General features: G+C 26.9%; 1 protein-coding gene across 1 annotated transcript in view; it reads left to right on the forward strand.

The window, feature by feature from the left end:
* The window catches only part of LOC127278297 (suppressor of lurcher protein 1), a 291,379-nt gene that overhangs the window by 81,222 nt on the left and 183,302 nt on the right, over window positions 1–26,855 (forward strand). The window contains exon 3 of the mRNA XM_051299947.1: window positions 13,760–13,940. Within this exon, the coding sequence (XP_051155904.1) occupies window positions 13,760–13,940 (181 nt within the window). The remainder of the gene's footprint in view (window positions 1–13,759; window positions 13,941–26,855) is intronic.

The raw sequence follows: 26,855 nt of genomic DNA on the forward strand, positions 1-26,855 counted from the left end.
TGTTTCATCCAGGCCGGGGGCAGGCCAGATTTCCCGAAGTGGCCCCGGTCTTGCCCGGTCTGGCCCTGGCCAGGGCCCGGTCAAAATTTCTGCACGGGTATATATAGGTAACATACTCACGTTCGAGGCAAACGTTATTCTTTTATTTTTCCTTTTTTTTTTATCAAGTGTCACACCGTACGTGAAAAAAAACGAAAAAGAGAAAAAAAAATGTTGAGGATTAAGTACCTTGATTTAAACCAATTCTCAATATGTATGTACTCAGAAAAAAATTTGTTTGAAACAATTTTTCCCAAAATAATTATGAAACTATTTATTTCGAAATTTATTTAATTTAAATATAAACATAACATTAATCAAAGAAAGTATTTTTATTCAAAATAAAAAAATTTAAATAGTTTTCTCGATTATTTATTTTTATTGAAAGGAAATTAAAAAAACACGTAACGAGACTCAATTTCGTTTTATTTATACTTACACATCTCAAGCAGGTGAATTGAAAATCGTTCTTTCATAATCCATTAATTTTTTCTTTTTATTCTCCTTTATAGAACTTAATACAAAATCGCGTATTTAAGAGATATTTAATCGGTTTGAAAAAATATTTATTTTCTTTCCTTTTTTTAAATTGTGGAGAGGATTATTATAGAATCGTAAATTTTCAAACTGAGATAATATATGGTTATTGTTTTATACCTGAAAAAATTAGAATTAACTTTGTTTTATTATATTGAATAAATTGTGATTTATAGAAGAGTAAAAATTTCAATAAGAGAGTCAGAATCATAACGTATATCTCTTTTATTGGAATTCCCAAGAATTTTAAAGCACGTGAGTATAAAGTTACGTTAAAAAAAAAAAGAAGAAAAAAGTATATTCTAATAATATATAACTATTGAAAAGTTCATTTCAAGCAAAATGTATATGAAGCGTTAATTTTCTTTTCTATAATTAAAATTAATATTCTCATTAATAACATATAATTTCAATTTATTTTTATGCTTTCGTTAAAAATTTCCACTAAAAGTAAATTGAGAGAAGTAAAATAAAAAAAAAATTGTCACTTTTTGTTAAATTGTTTAGCAATGAGAAAAAAGTGAATTTTCAAATTATGACGTACTTTTGAAAAAAAAAAAATTAATTTTTTAATAAAGTAATATTGAAAAATGACGACAAATTGAACTTAATCAATTAATCTATATATATACTCTGATTTTTAACAAACTCATTTTCACAAACAGGAGGCAATATAACAGAGATTCAAAACTCAATGGACATTTTATACACTCACACATACACATTCAATTTGACGTGAAATTTAATTTTGATTGTAGCTTATAGCTTATATTTCACGAGTTTGGCCGATTTTGTGTGGGCTTCGATTTACAATTTTTGCATTCTGCATTTCAATTCGACAGTGTTTTCACTGACGCCTGCACTTGATTATAAAAGTAACCATGTATTTTGTATATATGTATTTTTGGTCACGATTAAAAAAAAAAAAAATTTACTGTCACCAAAATCACAGTCTGTCAATACGTGGATTATTTAAAATTATTGTTTATTATACAAAAAAGAATTTCAAAAAAAAGGATTATTTTTTTTACAATGAAAATTTATTGCTACAAAAATAATTACTCATAAGAGGATTTCAAAAATTATATTTTAAAAGAAGAGAATTATAAATAAAAGGAATTAAATTGAAAAAATTGGATTTTGATTGAAAAAATTGATTTTTGATTGAAAAAATTGATTTTTGATTAAATTTACAAAGAGAAAAAATTATTGACAGTCGTTTCTGGAATGTTTTGAGGTAACTTTCGTCCTTGCAAATCTCATCTGGTTACGAGGTTACCAAACTTCTCATATTCAAAGTGGATATCAGCCTTTCACTTTGAGGTTCACTATCCCCAGAATCTCTGTCAGCTTTGTCATTCGAGAGGACAAAGCATCAAATTGGCGATTTTCGTCTCTCTTCAAAGAAGCCCCTTTTCAGAAAGTCTATCATTCAAAATACTTGTGTTTGTGTGTGTGTGTGTATAAATTCGAATCTGTGAAAATTCCAATCATTATCAAGACGTAAAACTCATTTGTCATGATTTCAAACGGAAAATTTATTTCGTGAATCAAAGAAACATATTTGTATTTTTAACAATTTTTTTTCTGGGAATTTTTTGTTTTAAGTAGTAAAAGTGAATTGTAGTCAGACAATTATGTTTTTATATCTAATTCTGAAGGATATCAGTAGTAAAATTGCGTTTTGGTCAGGCTAGGTTTTTTTTATTTACTAGCAGTAGTAAAATACCGTTTTAGTAAGACAAAGTGATTGTATTTTTGAAACTAGTAGTAAAAGTAAAATGTCAGACAAAAATTTTTTTAATTCTTCTAATTCTGCAGGAAATCAGTAGTAAAATATTGCTTTGGTCAGGCGAGGTTTTTTTATTTATTAGCAGTAGTAAAATACAGTTATAGTCAGACGAAGCGATTTTATATTTCCGAAACTAGTAGTGAAAGTAAATTGCAGTCAGATAATAATATTTTTAACGCTTCTAATTTTGATGGATATCAGTAGTAAAGTATCGTTTTCGTCAGACAAGGTTTTCTTACTTATTAGTAGTAGTAAAATACAGATATAGTCAGACGAAGCGATTTTATATTTTCGAAACTAGTAGTGAAAGTAAATTGCAGTCAGATAATAATATTTTTAACGCTTCTAATTTTGATGGATATCAGTAGTATAGTATCGTTTTCGTCAGACAAGGTATTTTTACTTATTAGCAGTAGTAAAATATACTTTTAGTCAGACAAGGTTTTTTTTATTTATTATCAGTAGTAAAATACAATTTTAGTCAGACGAAGCGATTTTAAATAAATTATAACCTAAATAATTAATCTTTGAATCTCATTAATTAGTTTAAAATTTAAAAATATTTAAAAATTACAAATTACATTTTCATTTTAAAAATGTGTATTCAATTTTTTTTCTAATTCAACGAAAAAAAAGACTTTTGTTTTCCTTTTTGTAAAACACGCGATATATAGGTGTGTGTGTGTGTAATATTTGAATTAATGGAATAATGTTGAAAAGTAGAACGAAATGTGAAAATGTAATTTCGCAGGTAAAAGCGGATGTGAAATATAAATCATATTCTTAATCTATAGGACAAGGGAGAAAGAAGGAGAGAGTGGGAGAGAGAGAGAGAGAGACAACATGAAACGTTCATGTCCCCAAGTTCCTGGCCGTGTCGAGTCTGATGTACTTCTCTGTTTCTCTATTAAAAGGCAAAGCTATCAATTCATATATGCCATTAAAGCAGCAAGTCACGCTCTCGAACACTGGTATTGTGTCTCCATTTCCATTTGTTTCTCTAATATTGATCCTCATAATTGATATCCACGCTCCTCCTATATATGTATTTAAAGTTGAAAGCCAAAATCTGCGACAACTATTTTTGTTTCTCCTTATTTAATTAATTTATTCTACTGCAGCTAATTTACAATTTGTATTTATTAATTTATAATTATTAATTTATTTAAAAAATTATCAATTTATAATTTATAACATTAAATGTAAAAAAGTATTTTTTATTTAATTGAATTTGCAAATTTGTTGCGCTTTGCAAATAATATGTTTCGGATTCTGTATGACATTTAAGTCATTAGGATTAATTTACCTGCCGATATTAAAATGTTATTCAGATCCCAATCATGTGGAGGCGATTGTAAATGTACTTTTAGGAAGGGGTAATGGCTGAATCCTACACTTTGCCCCATTATCATCTGGTTCCCGCCAGACCAAAACTGAGTATTTATGTTCTGCAGCAATATACACATATATAGAGAGAGAAAGGATGCAGTAATGCATGCATTGCGCATTCGCTGACACGAGGTTGTGAACCATGTTAATTATCATTCGGTCGTTCGGAGTAATAAATTAATATTTCAATTACATATTCGCAAATGGTATTTACACTTTCTAAAGCACAATTCTCGAATTGTCTCTTATAGAGGTAGAAACAAATTTTTCAAATTACTATTTATTTTTAATTTAACAAAAAATTAATTTCTTTTTTGTATATATATATATACAAAACTTACAAAGAAAAAATGCAATTCAGAAAAGTTGTTCTATTTTTTTTTTTGGGAAAAAAAATAATCCAATAAAGAAAATCCGATATTTTTATAGGTTCAACATGTCACGGTGTTAATAGACATTCTTGTACCAGTAACTTTTGTAGCACACGTGCACGCATCGTAACGCCACTAAAGTATTTTACGACCGCAAACTAAAGCACATTTTTTGGTGCCTCTTCAAAAAGGGAAAAATCGATATTTTAACCAAAAATTAAAGAATACTCCAATCTTTTTCAAAATTAAATTTTTTATATTTTTTATTTGTTTTCTCCATTTTTTCATCCAACTGGGATTATTATAACAAGTAGAACTATTATATTTGTTATAATTAGTAATTAGTAATTAGTAATTAGTAATTATTAATTAGAACAATAATAAAAAGAATAAAAATTAGAATCTATTCTGAAAATGTAATGCTAATTTATTCATTAGCCTAGTTTTCTGAGATAATCTCTCTTTCTCTCAAGATTTAATATATTTGTATTCTTACTTATAAGATGAAAATAAAAGTTTCCCTTTGTTCGAGAAGACATATATATAGAATATTCGATAAGATTATTTGCAAAGTAATAGATAATCGAGAATGGATAACAGAATTCAATATCGAGGGCAAAAGAGAGGTGAAAGCGTGAGTGTAATATTGAGAAAAGTATAGAGGAGAACGAGAACAGTTTTTTAATATATCACTGTGAGTAAGGTATCAACCAGTCCGAACCTGTTTTTCTCCTATATATTCCCCTCCCCTCTGTTACCACCATTTCGGATATTAGCAACTTTCCATAGAAGAGACGCGGCTTATATTGATGAAGTTTATATCAAACTTCTCGATATGCCAGACACACCACTCAATGGGATTTTCAACCACACGGTAGTATTAGTGAAACCTTTTAAAAATTGACATTACGTTCTCTATTTACTAATTTCTCGTTTTAGTTATATATATTATATAAAAAGCTTTAACAATTATATTATTAAGTAAAAATTCTGAACATTAATAGTTCATTTTTTATAAATTGAAATTTTGGTTTCACGAAATTTTAAAATTAGTAGTAAAACATTGTTTTTGTCAGACAAGATGTTTTTAAAGTTTTTATTTTTGAAAACAGTTTTATAAACACAGTGTTATTTTTCAGTAGTAAAAACAGTTTTAGTCAGACAAAGGGTTTTTAGGTATTTGTAATTTTTGTTTCAGTAGTGTAAGTCACTTTTAGTCAGACATATATTAGAACTTCTGAAAATTTTGAATTAAGTAGTACAATACCGATTTGGTCAGACAAAATATAAAAAATTCTAGTTTTTATTTTTTTCATATCAGTAATAAAAAGCAGTTACTGTAATTTTGTAAATAACAGTAAAATTTGTAAGAAAATTATATGTAAGTAGTCAAAAGGCGTTTTAGTCAGACAATAAAATTTTACCGTCTAACAAAAACTTAAAATTATTTTTCTAGTTTCAGTAGTAAAATTTATTTTCGGTCAGACTAGAATCGTAAATATAAAAGCTACTAGTAGTAGAATAACGTCATAGTCAGACAAATAGTGAATTCTTCTTAGAATCAATATTACGTCAATTATTTAAAAAAAAAAAAATTTTTTACTTAAAAACCCTTTATAAAAACCGGTTATATTTTTTATTTGCGAATAACATTCCAAAAGGAACATTTATAGTCCATTCTTTGATGAAATTAGGTTAATCTACATGCAAATTTAAACTGCATGGAAACATAATCTTCCTTGCCTGCAATTTGAAAACTTAATAAAGGCTTTAATTTGTTACTAATAACTGTTATTAGATTCTTGATGAAAAGACGTTTTTTATTTCTATATTATAATTTAGTTTTTGCAAAAAATTTTACTTTTTGAAAAAATATATTTTTTCTATAATGAATTTAAAAAAAAGTTCTGAAAGAAGAACAATGAGTGTAGAAATATGTTGTAAAAAAGAAAATTTTTCTTTTTTCCTATATAATGATTTCATTTCTGAGAATTAAAGGCGCAATTTTCTCGACAACAGCGACTTCTTTTTAAGTGAAAAGAATTCGTTTTGACTTGAGGTTGCACGCAAACCAAAGGAATAGTGGCTTGACCAAAGGAGGTCGATAACGAAAAAAGAATGAAGCATTATCCTCAATTTATCTTACGCGCACTTATTGCTTTGTCTGGTTAGATCCATCAGTCTTCAAAAGAATATTTTTTCTATTTACATTATATCTATATACATTGGCTTCTTATATATATATATTTTCACAATATATTTTCATGAAAATGAATTTTTTAATTTCTTTTGTTTTGCAAATAGAAATTCCCTTTTTTTTCCTTTAGAGGAATTTGTGAAGAATTTTTTTTTTCAATAGTAAGTAAAAATAAAATCGTGAGAATAAATTTTTTAGGTTTGGTCCAGATTTTTTTTTCACTTTGTTGATCCTTTGAAGGTTATAGAAAAATCATTAAGGTTTTGGAATAAAATTTTATTCAATAGTTTCTATTATAGAATACATTTAATTAAGTAATTAAGTGCTTTTATGAATAACGATTTTCGTATTCGTTGAAAGTTATAACAATTTTCACTATACGTGTATTCATATAATTGCAACAATTATAATAATGACCTCCTTGATTAACACAATTTTCTCTAAATTACATCTTCAAGCACTAAATAATTTACATTTTGAACATAGAATTAGCAATTATTTTTAGAGAGACAAAAATTAATTTTATACAACCGTTCTTAGAGCAAAAATTAATTTAATCTTCTTTTTTAGCTAAAAATCTAGTTACCCTTTGAATTTAAAAATCAGTTTAAAAGACTTTTTTTATACTGTTCATTCGGTTTGCAACAGAAAAAAACTTTTTTTTCACCCTTTGTACTCAATATAATACGATATACTTTCAGGATCAAAAAAATAAAATGCTTCAGATTTTTTTTTTTAATTCCAAAGCTATTTTCCACACCCGGGAGTTTGTTAACGCGATTCATGTAAATTAGCTTTCCTCTCTCTTTCTCTTTTTCTCTCTTTCTAGGGCTGTTCATTGATATCGGGATGAGAAAACTTCATATAATGTACCGGTGAAATGTAATTGCCCTATGGGTTTACAAAAAAAAAGTAATAAGAATTACAGAAAATGGGAAACGTCAGCTTGTGTTAATACAATTTCAAAATTAAAATAGAGAATATGTATATTTTATGTAAAAAAATGTCTAACAATTATTAGATAAATAATTTTTCCATTGTCTTAGAATCACACATAATTTTTTTTGAAAAATAAAATTAATTTTATTTCTTTTTTTAAACTAAATAGAAAATAGAATAGAAAATAAAAATATAATTAAAAATTTGAATTAGAAATTGTCGTGAAAGAAGATAGTTTTGAAGATGAAAATTGTTTGTTTTGTTTTTTTTTAAGAAGATGAAAGTACATATTAAATTCGTGATTGCATAAGTAACTTTGGTTTATATATATATAGAATGTCATATTCTAGCTTTGGAAAGTTAAAATTACTTTCACAGGAAGTTGGTAACCACTATGTGGAAATCGAATTCATAAGACAGATATCCTCAAGGGTTTGACTTAATGTCTCCGTATGTGGCTTAGGGGTTAAGTTTTTATTTTCTTCTTTTGCGTGTTTATATTTATTTTTTTTCCACCCAATGATACATTTGTCTCAGAGCTAAATAAATATTTATTTATGGCTAATAAATTTTTATTTATGACAAAATTTTTATTTACGTCAAATAAATGAAATATAGTTAGAAGTGAAAAAAATTCCATAGATTAGTATATAAAAATTTGAAGCAAATATTCAAAAAATATTTTTCTGTATAAATAAAACTTTTTAATACCAAATAGAAGAATTACAAAAACTATAATTATAAATCAATCTTCAAGTGTAATTATTTCAGTAAATATACGTAAAAAATTTTGTCCCCTTTTTAGTCGAGAAAAATTTGTCTTTAAAAGTTACACTACTCATCATTCTGTAATTTAGAATGATGAGTAGTATAACTTTTCTCAAACATTCTCGAAAAATTTGGTTAGAAAAAAAAAAGAAAACTTCTCTCGAAAGTTTTGTTTTACAAAAACATAGCTGTATACAGAGAAGAAGTTTAACATACACACAAAAAAGGCATAAATTAGATAAATTTTCTTCTAAGTAATAAATATAAAAGGAAAACTGAAATGTTTCTTGATTAGACTTATATTACAAACCGGATGTATGTAATTCAAGCGACATGTGTCAGCAAAGAGATATATAGAAACTTTGAAACATTCTTCTTTTCCTTAAACTGTTTTTCTACGAGCATAATGGGATTTTTATATATCTATATCTATATACATTTGTGTAATACACGTATGTTTTGAAACAAACGAAGAAAACATAGAATGCTACAAAAAAAAAATGGCGAAGTAAACCCATATACATTGCGGCATTCTCCATCACGAATTTCTTTTTCTCTCTCGGGTTTTTTTTTTCTGTGGCTTTTAGTAGAAGCCCTTCTGTGTCGACGAACTAATCGCGTGACCTAAGAGTAAAAGAACTAATAGAGAGGTAAGGGGATAAAGAGAGCAGAGGGAAAAAGATAGGTGGAAAGAGAGAAAGAGAGAGAGATACGAAAAGAAGGGTAAATTCGTTTAGATTAAGTTCACATTCAAGACGCATTTTGTGTAACCACAGATAAGATAGTTATATATTCTTCTATCTAAGTTTTGAAACTTAAGAAAGATTTTTCTTAATTTCTCTAAATTTGTTGCTATCCAATCGAAAAGAGAAGAAATGTTTTTTCTTATTTCAAAAGTCAGACAAAACTGTTAATAATAATAAAATTTTTTTTATTAACAAAATTAAGTAGTACAAAATAATTTTAGTTAGACAATAAAGCATATTGAACTTTTGATTTAGTATCTCAGTAGTAAGACAGTTCTAGTCAGAAGAAAAAAGTTTCTCCCTATAGCGAGATGAAGATTTGTATTTGTAATATATTCAGTGGTAAAAGTTAGTCAGATTCAGACAAATATAATATTTTTACTTATGTTTTTGAAAATAAATATTAAATCTTTTTTGGGTAAATTAATATATATCAGAGAAAATTTAAATTCACCTAGCGAAACGTTTTAATTTCTTAAATTCTCAAAATCAGTAGTAAAAAGCCATATTAGTCAGACAAAAATAAAGAGGAATTTTAAAATAAAATTTATTTTATTAAAAATACGCTAAATATAAAATGTAATTAGTGCGTTTAAAAAAGAATTTTTCGAGCTTTTAAAAAATGCTACAGAATTTTTTTCACAAAATAAAAATGTTATTTCATGTAAAATTAATTTTTTTTCTATAAAAAAAATATCTCTATCATTATACCTGGAATTAACGAATTTGTCAGACTTTGATTAATTTATACAAGGGAATGAGCTATTTAAATTGTAAAAAATATTAAAATTAAAAACAATGATTCCCCCATGAGGAAAAAATTAATTTTTAATTTAAAACTATTTAAATATTTAAATATTTTATTAAAATTCTAATTTTCAATTTGAAATATAGCGAAACGATTTTGGAATTTTAATATCTTTATACCTGCGGTCCAAGCTGTTTGTTTATATATAATAGTGAAGTACAAAGGGAACCTTAACGCAAAGGTCATAAACAATCATAAAGATAATTATATCAGTTACCGTTCTTCTCTTGACCTGTTCGGACGTGCTCAACGTTAGTGTAAATTTTCTAATTCGCGAACGAAAAAATTCAATTATTATTTCAATAATTTTTTTTTGTTTCGCGAGTTTCGAAATTCTCAAAATCGCGTTCGTTTTTATTTTCAAAGAAAGTTTTTTCTTCCTTTTTTTAATTAAACATAGTTTCGGGAATGAGTTTTTTTAATTGCGAAATAAAATTTTTTTTATTTTAGTTAATTTTTTTTTTGCTCCGGGAGTGTTCGAAATTCTCTAAAATCGCGATCGCTTAATCTTTAAATTTGGTTTCTTAATTATATAAATTTAGTTTCGGGAGTGTAGGAAATTTTTTATACAACAATAATTGGAGACTAAGGTTAGAGATTTATTTTTTTTTATAAATAATAATTGCATGTATTTTTTTACTGTAAGGAATTTTAAATTGTTAATTTAGTAGTAAAAAAAAAAAATTATAAAAAATGTATATCTCACAATTTACTGTACCAGTGAAATGATATATTTGTCTGAATTAAATATTTATTTGTTCCAAATAAATAATTTTAAATAAAAATTTTATTTATGCTAAATAAATAGGACGGTAGGCTCTTGAGACAATTATAAGTTTATTTAATTCAAATATGTTATATTTGGTTCAAATAAAACATTTTTCTGGGTAAATAAAAACAGCTTAACAAAAATAGTGAACTCAATTTACGCACACAAAAAAAAAGTAGAACTAGATTTTAAGTGACTTTTTATGTATTGAGACCTATCAATCCCTTTGGGTTCAACCTTTCTGTTAAGTTGTTGATGTGAGCTGTAAAAGAGCCAAATGCCGAGAGTGCAAGATGCACACACGTCGTTTCTCTATCTGCAATATTGGAAATTCTTGTTTTCTGCCAAGGTTTTTGAGTCGTTCTCTGCTCTGCACTGTGACGCGAAATAGAAATCCCAATGGAGTTTAAAAAAGAGAGAAAGAGAGTTTGAGCCGCAGTAGTCGTACTTTAACGAATCCATTTTTTAAGACTTACCCCAGCAAAAAAAAGTTTCATCCGATCCTCTCTCTTTCTCTCTCCTCTCACACAACACAGTCAACGTCAGATCAATAGGCAATTTTATTGCCTGTGTCATGAAGCAACAATAAAGTTTTCAATTTCAAACTTGAAGAAAAAAAAACAAGTAATTTCTAATTACTTTTCTCTTTTTTTTATTTCTTTTTTCCAGATTGAAATTTTTTTAATTCTCAATTTGTTTTTCTCCTGGAGGAATTTTTTTTCTCTTTTAAAATTTTCCAAATTCTTATTCGGGATTCTTGTTATGTGAAAAAAATTACAAAAAAAACCCCTAAAGGTTAATTAATACACGATAGAATGAAATATCCAAATAATGGGAATTCCTCTGAAATATTTCTTTAGAAAAAAAAACCGATCGTTAAAAATGTTTGCTATTCCGATTTATCGCAAAAATTCTTAGTTTTTAAAGCATAAATTCTTTGATCAATTATAATTACGACAAAAATATTTATTTTTCTTTTGACAATCTTTTTTTTTCAAAAAAAAAAAATATGGGAGACAATTTTTTTCTACTAGAAGTTTTAATACATGAATAGGAAAATATTCGTTTGATATTGAGATGGAATAATGAAATATGTAAAACGTCAAAGGAGAAAAAATTGAACGTATATATGAATTGTAGTTTTCAACGGTGTAAATGATTGTTGACCGTCTACTAGTAGCAAAAGGTCATGGACCTTTTTTTATGTGTAAAATACATAAATTAAACCAGGCATTAATTTTCTTAGACACTTACTAAGCTTTGTTGAGTGCAAAAAAAATATAGATTAAAAACTGCGGTTTTCTTAACTTGCATTCTTTAATAAACATGAAAGAGAAAGAAAGCTCAAGTTTCTCCTTATAATTTATTTTTGCTTATATCGTTTGCCTGCAAATAGAGAAAATGTTGGTATAAATCATACTTCTCGCTAATTATATTTTTAAAATAAAAAAATGGGTACGTGAACTTAAAAAAAATCTAAGTAGTAAAATTCCCTTTTAGTCAGCCGAAAAAATCTTTTAATTTAATAAAAGAAATTTTGGAATTAGCAGATTCGTTCTAATTTTCACAAAAATTTGTGAATTAGTAGTAAAATACCGTTTTAGTCAGACTTAATATATTTTCCAAAATAGATTTTTTATAATAATTTTTTTTTTATTTATATAGAAAAAAAATTTGTTTTATATAGTAGACTGTAGAACAGACAGTATATTCACATTTCAAACAATTTCCTCACGATTAATTAGGTTAAGTTTGCTCCTTTGGCCTTCTCACTAAATTCTTGAATTACAATAGGATGAACTTGGAAAATCATAACTATTAACGGCGATTATGCTTGATTCGCATTTACATAAATTTGAATAAGACGCTTTACGTAAATACAACATGAATAAATATGAAGGCCAAAAATAATGAAAGAAGTGAAGAATTTCAACAAAAAATAATTTCTCTTTATATTGCATGAGGCGCTAAATTAATTTTTTTTGTCTCATTTTTTTTTATAAACATTAAAAATTATTGTTAATAACAAATTAATAAAATATACTTACAATAGGTTGGAAAAATTGGTTATTTTTACATTCATTTTCTTAATTAGAATTTTCGTTTAAAAATACCCCGGGAGAAAAAATTTTTGTTTTCCCAACTTACCAATATAATTTATGTTTCTCTTAGTTTATTTTTTCCTTACAAGGTAATTGATATAGTGAATTTTAATAAAATTGAAAAAAAGTAAAAAAAAAAAAATTTAGAAAACGTTGACTTACATTCACATTAGCATTTTTAATTCTCTAAGTGCACTTTTTAATTTCGCAGTTACAGCCTGACGTGAATTTTCCACCCAAGGTAATTCCGCTTAACTCGCGATTAATTAGGCTTTAGTAAAGTTATACCATCATAGGTTTTTAAAGTCTTTGTTAAATATGTAATCGCTATTTTTTTCAAAAACGAAATTGCAAATTTTTTATAGATCTTTATTAGAAAACAATAAAAAAATTTCTTCTTCGAATATTTAGAATTTTAGCGGAAAATAAGAAATTTTATTTTAGTAAATAGTGGAAAATGAATTTGTTAAATTTAATTTTAATAAATTACTATTCAAAATTTTGTCAGAAAATCGTATTTTTAAAATATAGAAAAAATTAAAGACGATATTTCAGGTGCAATGAAGTCTGTCAATAAAATAATGATCGTGTTTTGTTATTTAATAAATCGACTGCAAAAAAAATTATCTTAAAAAAAGTATAAAAACAAAATGATTATTAATTTGTTTCTTTTTCGTGTGAATAGTTTTGCATTTAAAAAAAAAGGAAAATTCAAGGAAAAGACGACAAACAGAAAATATTCGCCTATCGTCGAAGTTAATTGAAAAACAGGAAATTACATTTTCGCTATCATATTCCTAGAGGTGACTGTGTTTGTGTGGGACAACATTTGGTCTGTATAGTACAGAAGAGTGCACGCTTTACTAGAAAGCAGAGAGATAGTTCAGTAAATTATCGATCAAGTTAAATATTCAGTGCTCTTCGCCCTCGCTCTCTCTCTCTCTCTTGGTGCGAATCCGACACGTTTAGAAGTTGAAAATAAATGGAGTGGTTAAAATATTACAGATGGGCTACGTTTCAAAATTTAATAAAAGAGAAAAATTTATCTATCACCATATAGACTTTCGTTATTTTTTTTTCTTTTTAAAATAATTAATAAAACAATTGAATTTTTTTTTGTTGGTAAATATTATTTAGGTAAATATTATTTAGGTTCATACATTATTTTTTAATGTTTTTTTTATAACTATTTCTTTTTCTTTTTTTGCCTTCTCTTTCAATGGAAGTCAAGTCGAGTGCTTTAATTTTAAAGCGGAAAAGAAATATTTATTTATGTAAAACAAATTTTTATTTTGATTACAGGATGTTCGTGTGTTGTGTACAGCAGTTCCTATAGTCCTCAAGGAGGGACTTTTAGTTCACCTGATTTTCCAAAACGATATCCAACGAATATTGACTGCCTGCTGTATACATTTGTCGGTCAACCGGAAGAAATTGTCCAGCTCTCATTTCATCAATTTAACACAGGTCCACTTCGTACCGAGTGAGTAAATTATTTAAAACTTTACTTTCAACTATACACATAATATGTAATTATTTTCTAAAAATATTTTCAAAAACAAAAACTTTGAGAAAAATAATTTTTTGTTCGTTGGGAAATATATTAATTAAGTTAATTAAGAGGAAAATTAATCACAAGAGAAGTTGAACAAAAGCCGTATGTTAAAAGGATACGCAAAGTATATATATATATATATTGAAATATTAAGGTAGGGCAGAACTTTGAACTTTTCTTGTTAGTGTTTAATGATTAGGAAGTATGCGCAATTGTTCTTTTAAGGCTTAACGACAGGCACTCAAAACCTTTTCTTTCATATATATATATATATATATATATATATATATATATATATGTCATGAATAATTGAAAGTTTATATAGTGCCTAAGATCACCGACTTAACTCATCTATATATAACCATTGTACTTTATAACTAAATATTTGTAAGCTTCCTTTTACTCTCGGGACTCTTTAAACTTCATGAAAAGCAAGCTCAAAGAAGATTTTTTCTCTTTTTTTTTTTGCTCCATAGTTTCTTAAATAGTTTATTACGAAAGTTTTCTTTAATTTCTTCTCTTTTTTTGTTTTTAACGTAACTTGTTAGATATTTTTGCTCAGTTGAATGGAAGTAGTAAATGTTTTACAACTGCACTTAAGCATCCAAGACGAGATCTTGCAAACTAAATTGACAGCAAGACGTTGAATAAAGAGGATAGGAGAATTTCTAGGAGCGATAAACCCGCATCTAGTGACAATCCCCTCAACTCCTAAAACTAAAGGACACTCCTTGAACCTCCTCAGTTGATTACTCGATGCCACAGGGTTCCCTTGACATTATCTCAGTTAGCTGTACTAGAAAGTACCGCCATAGGGCTTTAAGAGAGTAGGGGGTGTGGATTCACCAATACCAATTCGTTTCCCTAGTCGTTGCGCACTTAAGACTATACAGTCTTCCTCTAAATTTTCTTTATGTGGAAAATTCGAAACAGGTGGAAATTAAAAATTTTCTCTTTTTTTTAGAATATTTATTTTATTTAAAAAAGGGTACATTATTTTGTTTACATAAAGAAGGAATATAAAATTCGAAAAAGGTGGATATTAAAAAATTTGTATTTGATTTCTTTGGAGGAAAAAAATATATTGAAAAAAGATAAAGAAAATTAATTTATATTACAGATATGTTTTTTTGGGAAAATGAAGGTATTGACAAAATAGAATTTTATTATTATAGAAAGTATTTTATTTTTACTATTCTGTAATTTAATAGTTTGTGGAAAATAATATGGAACGTGTTGATTAATTATTGGTAATTATTTACCAGTATGTGCTGTATATCTATAATTTAATAAGGATTGAACTAAATCAATTTCACAGTAATTACATTCGCATTTGATTTAATTATCTTGTTTTCAAATAAAAGATATTCCAGATGCAAGGTGATTTTTGTTTTAGTAGTAGTAGAAGCCGATTTTAGTCAGACAGAACGTACAATTTTTTTTGCCAATATTTTTGATTAAATATTATTTAGCGCCAGATTGAAAGAATTTATGAATTTTTTTATTTTATAAACTAAATACCCTTTTTTCAGTAGTAGAATACTGTTTAAGTCAGACAATTTTTATTTAAAGTGCTGAAGAATTAAGTCAAAATAGTACTATTTATTAGTATTTATGGCATCTAATTACAGTATTTATTTATTATGATTTCTAGTAGTAGAAGACGGTTTTAGTCGGACAAAACTATTTATAGGTTTTTAGTACAAAGAAGGATTAATATATTCTATTCGTGTAATAAGTATTAGTAGACTTTAGTCAGCCAAAAAGAATTTTAAAAATAGTGTACATTACTTTTCAGTAGTAAAACACAGTTTTAGTCAGACAAAGTGTTTTTTAAATTCTTAATACTATGATGATAATATTTCTAATAAAAAATATTAAATAAAATAAAATAATAATAATTTAAAATATTAAATAAAATATTAAAACTATTTTAGTAGTAAATTTCCACTATAGTCAGACAATGGATTTATCTATTTGAAATTTTTTTTAGAAACAGTAGTAAGAGAAAATTTTAGTCAGACAGTAATTCACAATTATTGTGCGTTAACTATTAGTAGAAAACCCCAGATAAAGTCCGACAAAAGCGATGAATCTGAAAATTCATTTTCAGTAGTAATAGTCAGACAAAGCATTTCTCAATCAACCAAATAAAAAAATCAGTAGTAAAGGGCAATATTTAGTCAGACAAAACTTTTAACAATTTTTTCCCATTTAAAAAGAAAGTAAAAAAAAAATTCCCCCTAATTTTATACGGTGTAAATTAAAAAAAAGGGAAATAAAAATGTTATCCGTACACGCAGGATCTTTATTAAACCATTAGTATCTGTTTTTTTACGGTTTGCTGTGTGGTTATTTGAGATTCCGCCCACGATGTCGACGCGGGATTCAGGATTTGGGGGTTGGGTGCTAAATCCACACAACTCCTTTGGGGGGGTAGAGAAAGAGAGAGAGAGAGAGAGAGAGAAAGGGAGTCAACAGAAACCGTGAAGCTCTAGAAAGTGGAAGTTATAGAACGGGAAATGGTAGAAAAGAAGAAAATAACGAGGATCCTGGTATCCTTTGTCGTTATAGAAAATGAGACGTTTTGCGCTCACATATATATAGTTATTCTTCTTTCACTCATGACACAATGATCACCATCAATATTAAAACGATTTTAACTTTTTTTTGCCTCCTATTTTCTTTTCTTACATTTCAGTTTTTTTTTCATTTTTTATAAAATAAAATTGCCAGGTTTATTTTCAGGATATAATTCAAAGGTGCTTGGGGAAAAAAATATAAATTGTAAACACTAGCAAAAAAAAAAAAAATAGAGGGCTACGAAATGGCTTTCAACTTTTATTGTTTTTAACAAAATGTTTAGCAAAAATATTTTGTGGACAAATTTTTTTTATTTGTGCTATCTTTTATCATTTCATAACTTTTCTTCTTCTTCCTTCTATTGTTTGACGTTCTTATCGCACAATAACAAGAGATATTCCAATAGATTCACGAAAAAGTATTTCCGATGAGAATTATTTTTTTTTTTTTTGCTTTTCACTGTCTCACTACTGAAATCTGTAAAGTAAAGATTCTGAAAGAAAGTCTTTTAAGTAGCGATTGAAAGAGCACGAATCGCCACTTTATTATATGAAAAGCGTATCAAGAAGTACTGAGAGGGAAGAGAAAAAGAGAGAGAGAGAGAGAGAGGGAGAAAAAAGAGAGAAATAGTTATATAAAGTGATACATTTCTTGTATAGAAAGAGACAAGTGCGGTTTGCGAGTGCCAACAGAAGTAACCCGCGACGTGGGTATATATTGAATATTGAAAAAGTGCCAAGAGAGGATCAACGATACTTCTGTATCTAAAAATGCAGCAGTTTAGAAGTACATTTTTCCCATCGCAAGGAAAACTTGTGAAGGCAAAAGTGAACTTTTCCGGATGCTTCAGGTTATAATCTGTCTCAGTCCCATGATATCTTTCTCTCTCTCTCTCTCTCTCTCTCTTTCTAATATGAGGTCACGTTCCTCTCAGTTATAATACTCATGGCATAATTCCTGCCGCTTATTTGCATGCATAATCGTTTGCATATATATTCAGATATCCACAATGACTCCCATAGTGTGTGCGCCAGGATTAGCCAGACGGCAAATGCTAGTTATTATTAAATTTTTCCTCAAACATTAGTTCACACTCTCACATTTATTTATATACAGCTCATTTTACCTTAATATTAATTATTTCTCATTAAATACCAAATTAAATTCACATTACACACTCAATATTTTTTTCATTTTTTTTTAATTAACAAAAAATTTAATACATTTGATCTTTTTTTAATGAACAGAAAATTTAATACATTTAGTATTTTTCTAATTAATAAACAAAAGCGATGAATCTGAAAATTCATTTTCAGTAGTAATATTCAGTTTAGTCAGACAAAGCATTTCATATTTGGTCTCTTTCTTATTAATAACTTTATTACATTTGGTATTTTTTAATTATCAACAAATTAAAAACATTTAATCTTTTTTTAATTAATAAAAAATTTAGAACAATTTTTAATTTTTAAATACCGCCAAGTGATTAATTTAAAATATTATGAAATTTATTTGAATAATTGATTTAATTTTAAAAATTACTTAGAATAACTTTAACCACCTTGTCTGACTAAAATTGATTTTTACTACTTAAAACAAAATTACAAGAATTATGTACGAGTTTGATTTAATATTGCATTATTTACAAAATTCGAAGAATTTATTACTATTTGAATAATTAATTTAAAATTAAAAGAATAAAATATTCCGTTATGAAATAATATAAAAAGAAATGCAATTTTCATTATATATCTATAATTACAGGAGTCGTGAATATAAAATTAATTTGACAATTTCATTTCGTGTAAATGACGCAATTAGAGGTTGGCATAGAGTAGGTACTTATTATTTATAGATGAAAACAAGTCCCATTAACTGGTTCATTCGACTTTCTAGGAAAATGACATAGTTAATATTTTACGAAAACATAAAAGAACAATGATATTCTGGAAAGGACAATTGCAAAAAAAATTTTTTTTTTTGTTACTTCAGTTACTATATTCCATATATATATAGTTGAAAGGAGGGAAATTTTTTTTTTCATTAATTAGCAAAGAAAGTTCATTACTCGGTGCAGCTAACCGTATATATTGATTTTTCCACTGTAAATATTTCAAGGTATTTAAAATTTCATTAAAAAACCAATTGAAAATTCGTTTCCACATGTTCATATTAAAAAATAAATTTTTTTTTAACATATCAAATATTAACTTCTATGTTTTAGTGGAAAAAAAAACATTTGTATAAATACATTTTAGAGTTTGACAAGAATCATAAAACACTGTATAAATAATAATAACAAAAATAAATATATAAATAAAATTAAAAATAACGAATAAATAAAAATAAATAAATAAAAGAAAACCAGTATGAATTTTAAAAATCATGAAGTCGAATGAAAAAGTATGAAATCTGCGCTGATAAATGAATGTAGGTAATTAGTTGACTTGATTTATGTTGAGACGCACTTACGTTTGTAACGATATAAACAGAAGAGAATGAGAGTATATTTCGACCCTCGCGGCTATAAACATCTAACCAAAAGCATTGTTCGACGAAAACTGATGTCCTTAGGGCCTTTCTTGTTTGTCTTTCACACAAATGGGTGAGAGAGAGAGATAGAGGGAGAGAGAGAGTGAGAGTTTAAAGTTTACTGAACAACGAATACACGTTACAGAATTATACTTGTCTGTTGCGTAATTGCTAAGATTAATTATGTGCTAGATGAAATTCCTGCGCGCCAGGGTGTGACAATTTCTGATGCTCTGCTTTAACCATGACTAGATCGCTTTGCTTCTTGAAGCGAAATATTTAATTAGCTGGAACCTCTCTCTCTCTCTCTCTCTCTCTCTCTCTCTCACTCTCCGCTTATATAGGAATTCACGCGCTTGGCACACACTAGAGTAAACGATCAAATTTCCATTACTTCATTTTGTGGCTTTTAATATGCAAGCCGAGAACAATTTTTTTTTACCTTTAATAACAAAGATAAATAACGCGAAGGAAAAAATAAATTTTTTTCCCTCTGCAAATAGAAATTAGTTTTTAATTTTTTACAATTTGTCTCACTAAATGTGTTTTATTACTTGTAACAAGAATTACAAGAATTTGAACTCGTTTGTCTGACTGTAAATTACTTCTACTACTGATTCTAAGGATATAAATATTTTCCAACTATTTTTACTATTGAAAAAAGTTACAAAAGGTTTAACCTAATTTCTCCACTATTTTTTGCTACTGATATTAAAATTACAATAGTTTTTAATAATTTGTCTGATTAAAAATGGTTTTTACTACTTAAACAAAAATTGCAACAATTATTATGTTGTCTGCTTCAATACTGACTTTCACTACTGTTTATAATTTTCAAAAATTTGCACAGTCTGACTGAAATTGACTTGTACTACTTAAACCAAAATTACAAGAATTAGGTACGTGCAGTCTGACTCAATACTGACTTACACTACTATTTATAAAATTAGTAGAATGTCCATAGTCTGACTGAAACTATTTTTTTACTACTTAAACCAAAATTACATTAATTTTAACCAATTTGTCCAACTAAAACTGGTACTTACTACTTAAAACAAAATTAGAGGAATTTTAATAAACTTGTCTGACTGAAACTGGTTTTTACTACTTAAACAAAAATTTCAAGAATTATTACGTTGTCTGATTCAATACTGACACTACTGTTTATAATTTTCAAAAATTTGCATAGTCTGACTGAAATTGACTTATACTACTTAAACCAAAATTGTCATTAATTTAAAACATTTTTCCGACCAAAATTATTTACTACTTAAACCAGAAATACAGGAATTTTAAGAAATTTGTGCGATTAAAATTAGTATACTACTTAAATTAAAATTTCTGTAATTATTTACGCTTTGTCTGACTTAAAGTGTCTTTTACTACTTATACTAATATAATAGAAATAAATCTCTTACTATAAAATCACAGTGATAAAAATGTTAATTATAACTGTAATTTTTTTTGTTCACTTGTAAAAATAATACAAATATTAATTCAGTAAATAAAAAACCAAAAAAGGGAACGATAGATAAAATAAATTTAGAAAAAAAATATTACCAAAAATTTTTTGTTCATTACAATATGTTACTTTTATCTATCTTTTACTTTTAATCACCTTAAATTTGAAAATCATATTGTCTGCAATCTTAAAATGAAACAGTTTTACATATATTTTTGGCATCACGCCATGAAAGCTCATCCCTTTTTACCGCAGATATCTTTCCAACCAGGTTGTTCAGAAATAACTGCTGTTTGTGTTGTTTAAATATTAAAATTAAAAATGTATAACAATTTTAAAAAAAAACTGTTACCCTCAAACCACTTTTTTTTTCTCCTAAAGGTTTTTAAAATTTCATTAAATTTAATCGTAAAAAAAAAAGTTTTAATTAATTTTAAAACAAAAAATAAATTACCATCCCATTTCATGTAATACAAAAGATTCTTTTTTCCCCAGTTAATTTAAGTTACCGCATTTCATTTTATATTGCTTTATTTTTCAACTTTATTAATTGAATTTTGTTTCTTTTTTTATTTTTAACTTCGGTTTTTTTCTCTCAAAATTACTATAAAGAAACACATAAAGATGTGTATAAAAATTTAAGGCTAATGAAAGAATAATTACCGCACTCCTTTTATCTAGTTTCGAGAGAAAATTTCATTGTCCCGGTTTTTGTCTTTTAGTCGACAATGAGTGTCGTGCAAGAAAAAAAAAAGTTTATTACTTCTTGTAATTACTACTTAAACAAGAAGCTAGTGATAACACATTTCATGGTACTGAATAAAATTTAAAAAAGCTTTATACAAGTTTCTAGGGAGAAAAAAAAAATGTTATTCAAGTTTAAACTATTCACGTGACACACTTTTGGGAAGAAAAAAAACTTTTTTTTTTTATAGCCTATATAGATAAGTTTTTTCTTGTGTTATTAAAATGGTTTATTGATATCTTTGTAGTAGGAAAAAAAATGTAGGATCTTGATGAAAAAAAAAATAATTTATAGAATGAGAAAATTTTTACATCTGACAAATAAACTCGATATTTCCAAGTGGAAAAATAATAAACTGAAAGTACAGATAAATATTATTAATTTATTCTTATACCATGAAGTTAGCACTATACAAAAAAAAGTGGTGAATGCTTTTGACATATATTTCAGAATTTCGAAACGCTTTTATGAGGTATTCTCACATCACTCAACGGATAAGCACTTTAGCATTCCATATTTTGCATTCCGATTTCAAGAATCCGAGCATTTGACATTTCACCTCGAATAGTATAGGGTCATTGAGTATAATAAAATAATTCCATTCTCTGGAAAAAAAAATTTTGATTTTACGACTCTTCGATTTCTCATTTATCTAATATGTTACAAATATTAAATAAGTTTCATTAAATCAGTTTTATTCGTAGAAGCGTATTTTTTCAAAAAAGAAAACTGTTAAATTTAATTATGAAAATTCTGATAATTCTGATTTTCTTTCCCAGACAAAAGTTAGAAAACAATTATTATTATTGTATAAAACTGTCGCAAGGAAAATTTTCAACTTTAATGAAAAGTAAACATTACAATTTCTTGTAAACAAGTTACAAAGTAGTTAGAAATTTTGTCTCTTTTGAATTGTTATTTTTCTTTTCAATAGAGAGGAAGAACCATATCAGCGACAATGCAGTCTCAGAAAATTAATTATATTTACAAAAGAAAAAACAATATATAAAGAACAAGAGATGAAACATAAAGCCTTTAAAACTTCTTATCTGAACTTTAAAATTCAATTTGGAAAATTTTTTATATATAAATTAATATTCAGAAAATACAAAAGTAGTATTAATTTTACAGTAGTACAAGAACGTTTTAGTCAGACAAATAGTTTTTCTTTTTAGACATAAGAGTCAGTTACAGGCAGCCGAAAAATATTTCAGAAAATTATATTATTGGTAAAAAAAATAATTTCATAAAATATTTTTTACAGTAGTATAAGTCCATTTTAGTCAGACAAAATTTTTTTATTTCAGTAGTAATAGCCAGTTTTAGATAGGTAAAGAGATATTTAAAAAAAACTTTTTAGCAGTAGTAAATACTATACAAAATAAAAAATTAGAATATTTTACAGTAGAAAAAGATCGTTTTAGCCAGACAAGTAATTTTTTATTTCAGTAGTAAAAGCCAGTTACAAACAGACAAAATATATTTTTGACAAAACCAATTTTTATTTAAACAATTTGTATTTAAAGTCTCAGTAGACAAAAATTCATAAATCGTTTTCAGTAGTACAAGTCAGTTTCAATCAGACAGAAGTGAAAAATTTATTTCTCGCAATTTTGGAATCAGTAAAAAAAGAAAATTACTCTCAAAATATGTGAACATATTTCAGTAGTAGTAAAATCTGTTTCAGTCAGACTAGAAATTTTTTGAAATTTTCCTATTAGTAGAAAAAGATTATTTCAATCAAACAGCTTCTTTTTTCGTTATTTTGGTTCTAGTATTTGATTCAAAGAAATAAAAAATAATGAAGAAAAAGAAAACAAATCTAAAATTCGTTAATTACAAACGATTCGAAACTCATTACATTGTTTAACGAAGAAGTTATATATGAACAGTAATTATTTTATACTTGAGATAATTGCTTAAAATTGAAGAGCTAATGAATTTACCTTTTATGAAATATTTCCTGTAATTAAAGTTTGGCTTTTGAAGTAACTAAAATAAGTGAAAAGATGCTCTTGAGCGGGACAAATTGATAGACAAAGAATATTGAGTTGAAACTTTTCTCTTTAAAATAGGAACTCTATTTTACAGTTTCTGTAATTATTTTGTTGCTCTCTCTCTCTCTCTCTCTCTCTCTCTCTCTGTCTCTTTCTCTCATGAAAAGTTAATTCATCTCTTTTGTAAAATATGAGAAATCGATTTTTTTCAAATATTTTCATATTTTACTCTTCTCAAGATTTACTTATTCTTCTTCACTTTCTTCCTCTTATTTCAAAACGAAACGAGAATTCTTAATGGTTCTCGTTAAAGATCTTCACGATTCCCTCGCAAAAGTAAATGAAATGCCAAGTTATTTTGTATCTAGTATTAACATCTCATGAATATCAAGCAAAGTTTTCTTTCAAACAGGCTTTTGTTGATTTTCATTCGAGTGCAGGTTTTCGCATCCCGAGAAAAGCAAAGGTTGTTGAATTCTTTCTTCTTCCTCTACTTTTTCTCCTCAATAAGATCTTAGGAAGAAAGAAATTAAGGATACGTTCCGGTTAAATTGCACAACCTGCTTTTGCGAAACGATGATTCGATACAAGGCGTATAAGAAAGTGGAATGTGCTGCGCACTTGAAACTCTCTCTCTCTCTCTCTCTTTCTTTGTGTTTTGTGGAAATTTACTTTAATGCCATTTCAATAAGGAGTACTGTCTTTAAAATGTTTTCTTCACGAAGCTTCACAAATTCAATGGAAATTGGAGGGGAAAAAAAAGGAACTATACAATGTGTTCTTTGTTAAAGTGGGCATGGAAAAAAAAGAAGGAACTCATATTAAGATCATTCTTTTAGAAAAAGTATTTGAAAAGCAAAAAAATTTAAGATGAGAAAAATCACGAAAATTGTCCCGATTATATATCACAATTTTCCATTTGACTTTTATTTCTAGATGAATAAATTTTAAATTTCCATTAAAGACAAATTTCTTCTAAATTTAAAGTTTAAATATTTTCTTTAAAATTTTTGTCTTATATTTGGCTGTGATTTTTTGGTATTATTTCTGTTTTACTTTTTTTCCCCTAAATTTTCTTGGGTAATTTTCTCGTACTTTTCAGTAATTTTTTTATTAAAATTTTTTTATGAGTGCATGGAAAATTTTTCTGTAATTATTTTTTTTCGATCTAATTCGAAAAAAAGGTAATTAAATGAAAAAAATACATGAATTTTAAAAATCAGTAATTTTTTTTTGTCTATTTAAAAAAAATACGATCAAGTGAGCAAACGGGATGGAAAGTAAAGAAAGTATTGCAACACACTTGGCACTCTGTTGGTTAATTTAAAATACGCGAAGAGCCACATTTTTATCAGTATATATATAGAGAGAGTACGAAATGTGGAAAACGGAACTCTGCATCGCACGAGCAGAACGCAAATAGCTGTATTACAAATAAAACACGTCTCCTCCAAACCAAATCGTGGACCGAATGCCTAGCAGTTTGTCCACATTTTACCACAGAGAATACGATATTTTTCATTTTCAATTGCACAGTTTAATTAAATTAGATATTTATCTTTTATAAAAGGACTTTTCAATTAGAATAAGTAAAAATAAAATTTAAAAAATATTTTAGATTTGAAAAATATTATTCTTAAAAACAGAATTTTAAATACTATTTTTATAAAAAAATTTTTAAATAAACCAAAAAGCTCAAATTTTCAGAATATTTTGTCTATTAAAAAAAATTTGTTATTCAAGTATACTAAACTAAAAAAAAAAAATTTAATACGTTTTTGAAATATATGTTTTACGTTTTTGAATATAAAACTGACATGGAAACATGGAGACTTATGAGATTTGGACTTACGGGTATGTAGACTCTGGGATTTAATATTCATAACTCAGTTGAAGAGTCTACATGCGGCTAAATCACAAGCGCTAAGAAGCTTTGTTAATCTGATACACGAGTAGTTTAGTGCTTGGCCACGGGGAACAATTTCGTGATAATTATGATGTGTAGCACAACTGTAGAAGATCTCCGCCCGCCAAAACCCAATAATCCTAGTGTATAAACCCCCCCCCCCCCCCTTCTCCTTCTATGTAATTGTCGATTAAGTTCCTGTTTATCCCAAATGCTAAATATGTTTATTAATCAATATCAGAACAAAATTTTTTTCGATATTTATTTTTTTTAATTTTTCTAATACTTTTAAAATACCAAAAATATAAATATATCCAAAATATAAGTAATTTTCATTTAATTTTAAATATTATTATAAAAATCTAAAATATTTTAAATTTTCTCCCTTCCATACGCGAGAAAAATGAACCTTTTTCTTCTTGCGTGGAATTTAAATTTGACATCAAAAGAATAAATGAAAACAAACGAAATCTAATTTGATAGAAAAATAAAGGGGAAAAAAAACATTGATGTGAAAATTCAAAGAGTCGAATGAAATCTGAAACCAAAGTTGGCTTCTCTTTTGGGTGAAGAAAAAAAAAAGTTTAATCGATGGTTAAGAGAGAAAGAGAAAATATAAAGAAAAAAGTGAGTGAGAGAGAGAGAGAGAGGAAGTTGAAAGTGCAGCGTGGTTCTATATTCCTAACGAATGCTATGCTATGGAAACTCTCTCACAAGTGGAATAATTATCTTGCAATTAAAGCGGCAGTTTCCATCTGTTCGATAATTCCTTTTTGGTTAGCGATCGTCGATTGAGATAATACGGTAACGATATTCTTGATTCTCAACGAACAAAAGGGAGATTCACATACATGTATATAAATGTGCCATTTCAGAAAGTTACAGACAATGGCGAAAGCTCTAAAATGGTCTCAAAGACAAGGACTCGTTTAGTCTTTGAACTTCTCTAGACATATTCTCTCAAATTGACATATATAATGTAGTAAAATAATTTGTTCTTCGCTTTTAATATTTTTGATCTGGTAACGATTCTATGAAATTAAAAAAATTATTTTTTGAATTAAATTATTAGCTCTATGCGATTAAAAACAAATTTTATTCAATTTTACGATGTAGAGTTTTTTCATGTAGACTTTTTTCTTAGTTTTATTCCCACCACTCCTTCTTTTTCCGTCAGTTAATTTTTTTTATAATCAGTAAATAAATATCAAAATTTATTATACGAAATTTATGACATTTTCATAAACATACAAAACTTATACATAAGATGAGGGTATGGTTGTAAATGTGGTTTTGACAGTTTAAGGCAAGTTGGTCGCAAAATTTTGCGATATACACACTTCGATAGTTAAGCTTTGGGATCCAATGCAGAACTGTTGCCGAACACTGATTATTTATTTATTATATATATAGAGAGAGAGGGAGTAACATATAATTTACGACTTCCTCAGACACAAATCGCACCCACCGGAAATAGTTGCTATAAAGCATTGACTTTCTGTTTCTAAAACTTTTCAAAAAGTTATCCCTCCCAATGAAATACACGAATGCTGCTACTGGAGGTCTTTTTAAAACTTTAATGAATGAGAGATTGAGACTTGATTCACTGCTGATAAAT

This window comes from Leptopilina boulardi, unplaced genomic scaffold, assembly GCF_019393585.1.
Source record: "Leptopilina boulardi isolate dan_hultmark-lab unplaced genomic scaffold, ZJU_Lbou_2.1 LbouV2_112, whole genome shotgun sequence".
In the NCBI taxonomy this organism is placed as follows: Eukaryota; Metazoa; Arthropoda; class Insecta; order Hymenoptera; family Figitidae; genus Leptopilina; species Leptopilina boulardi.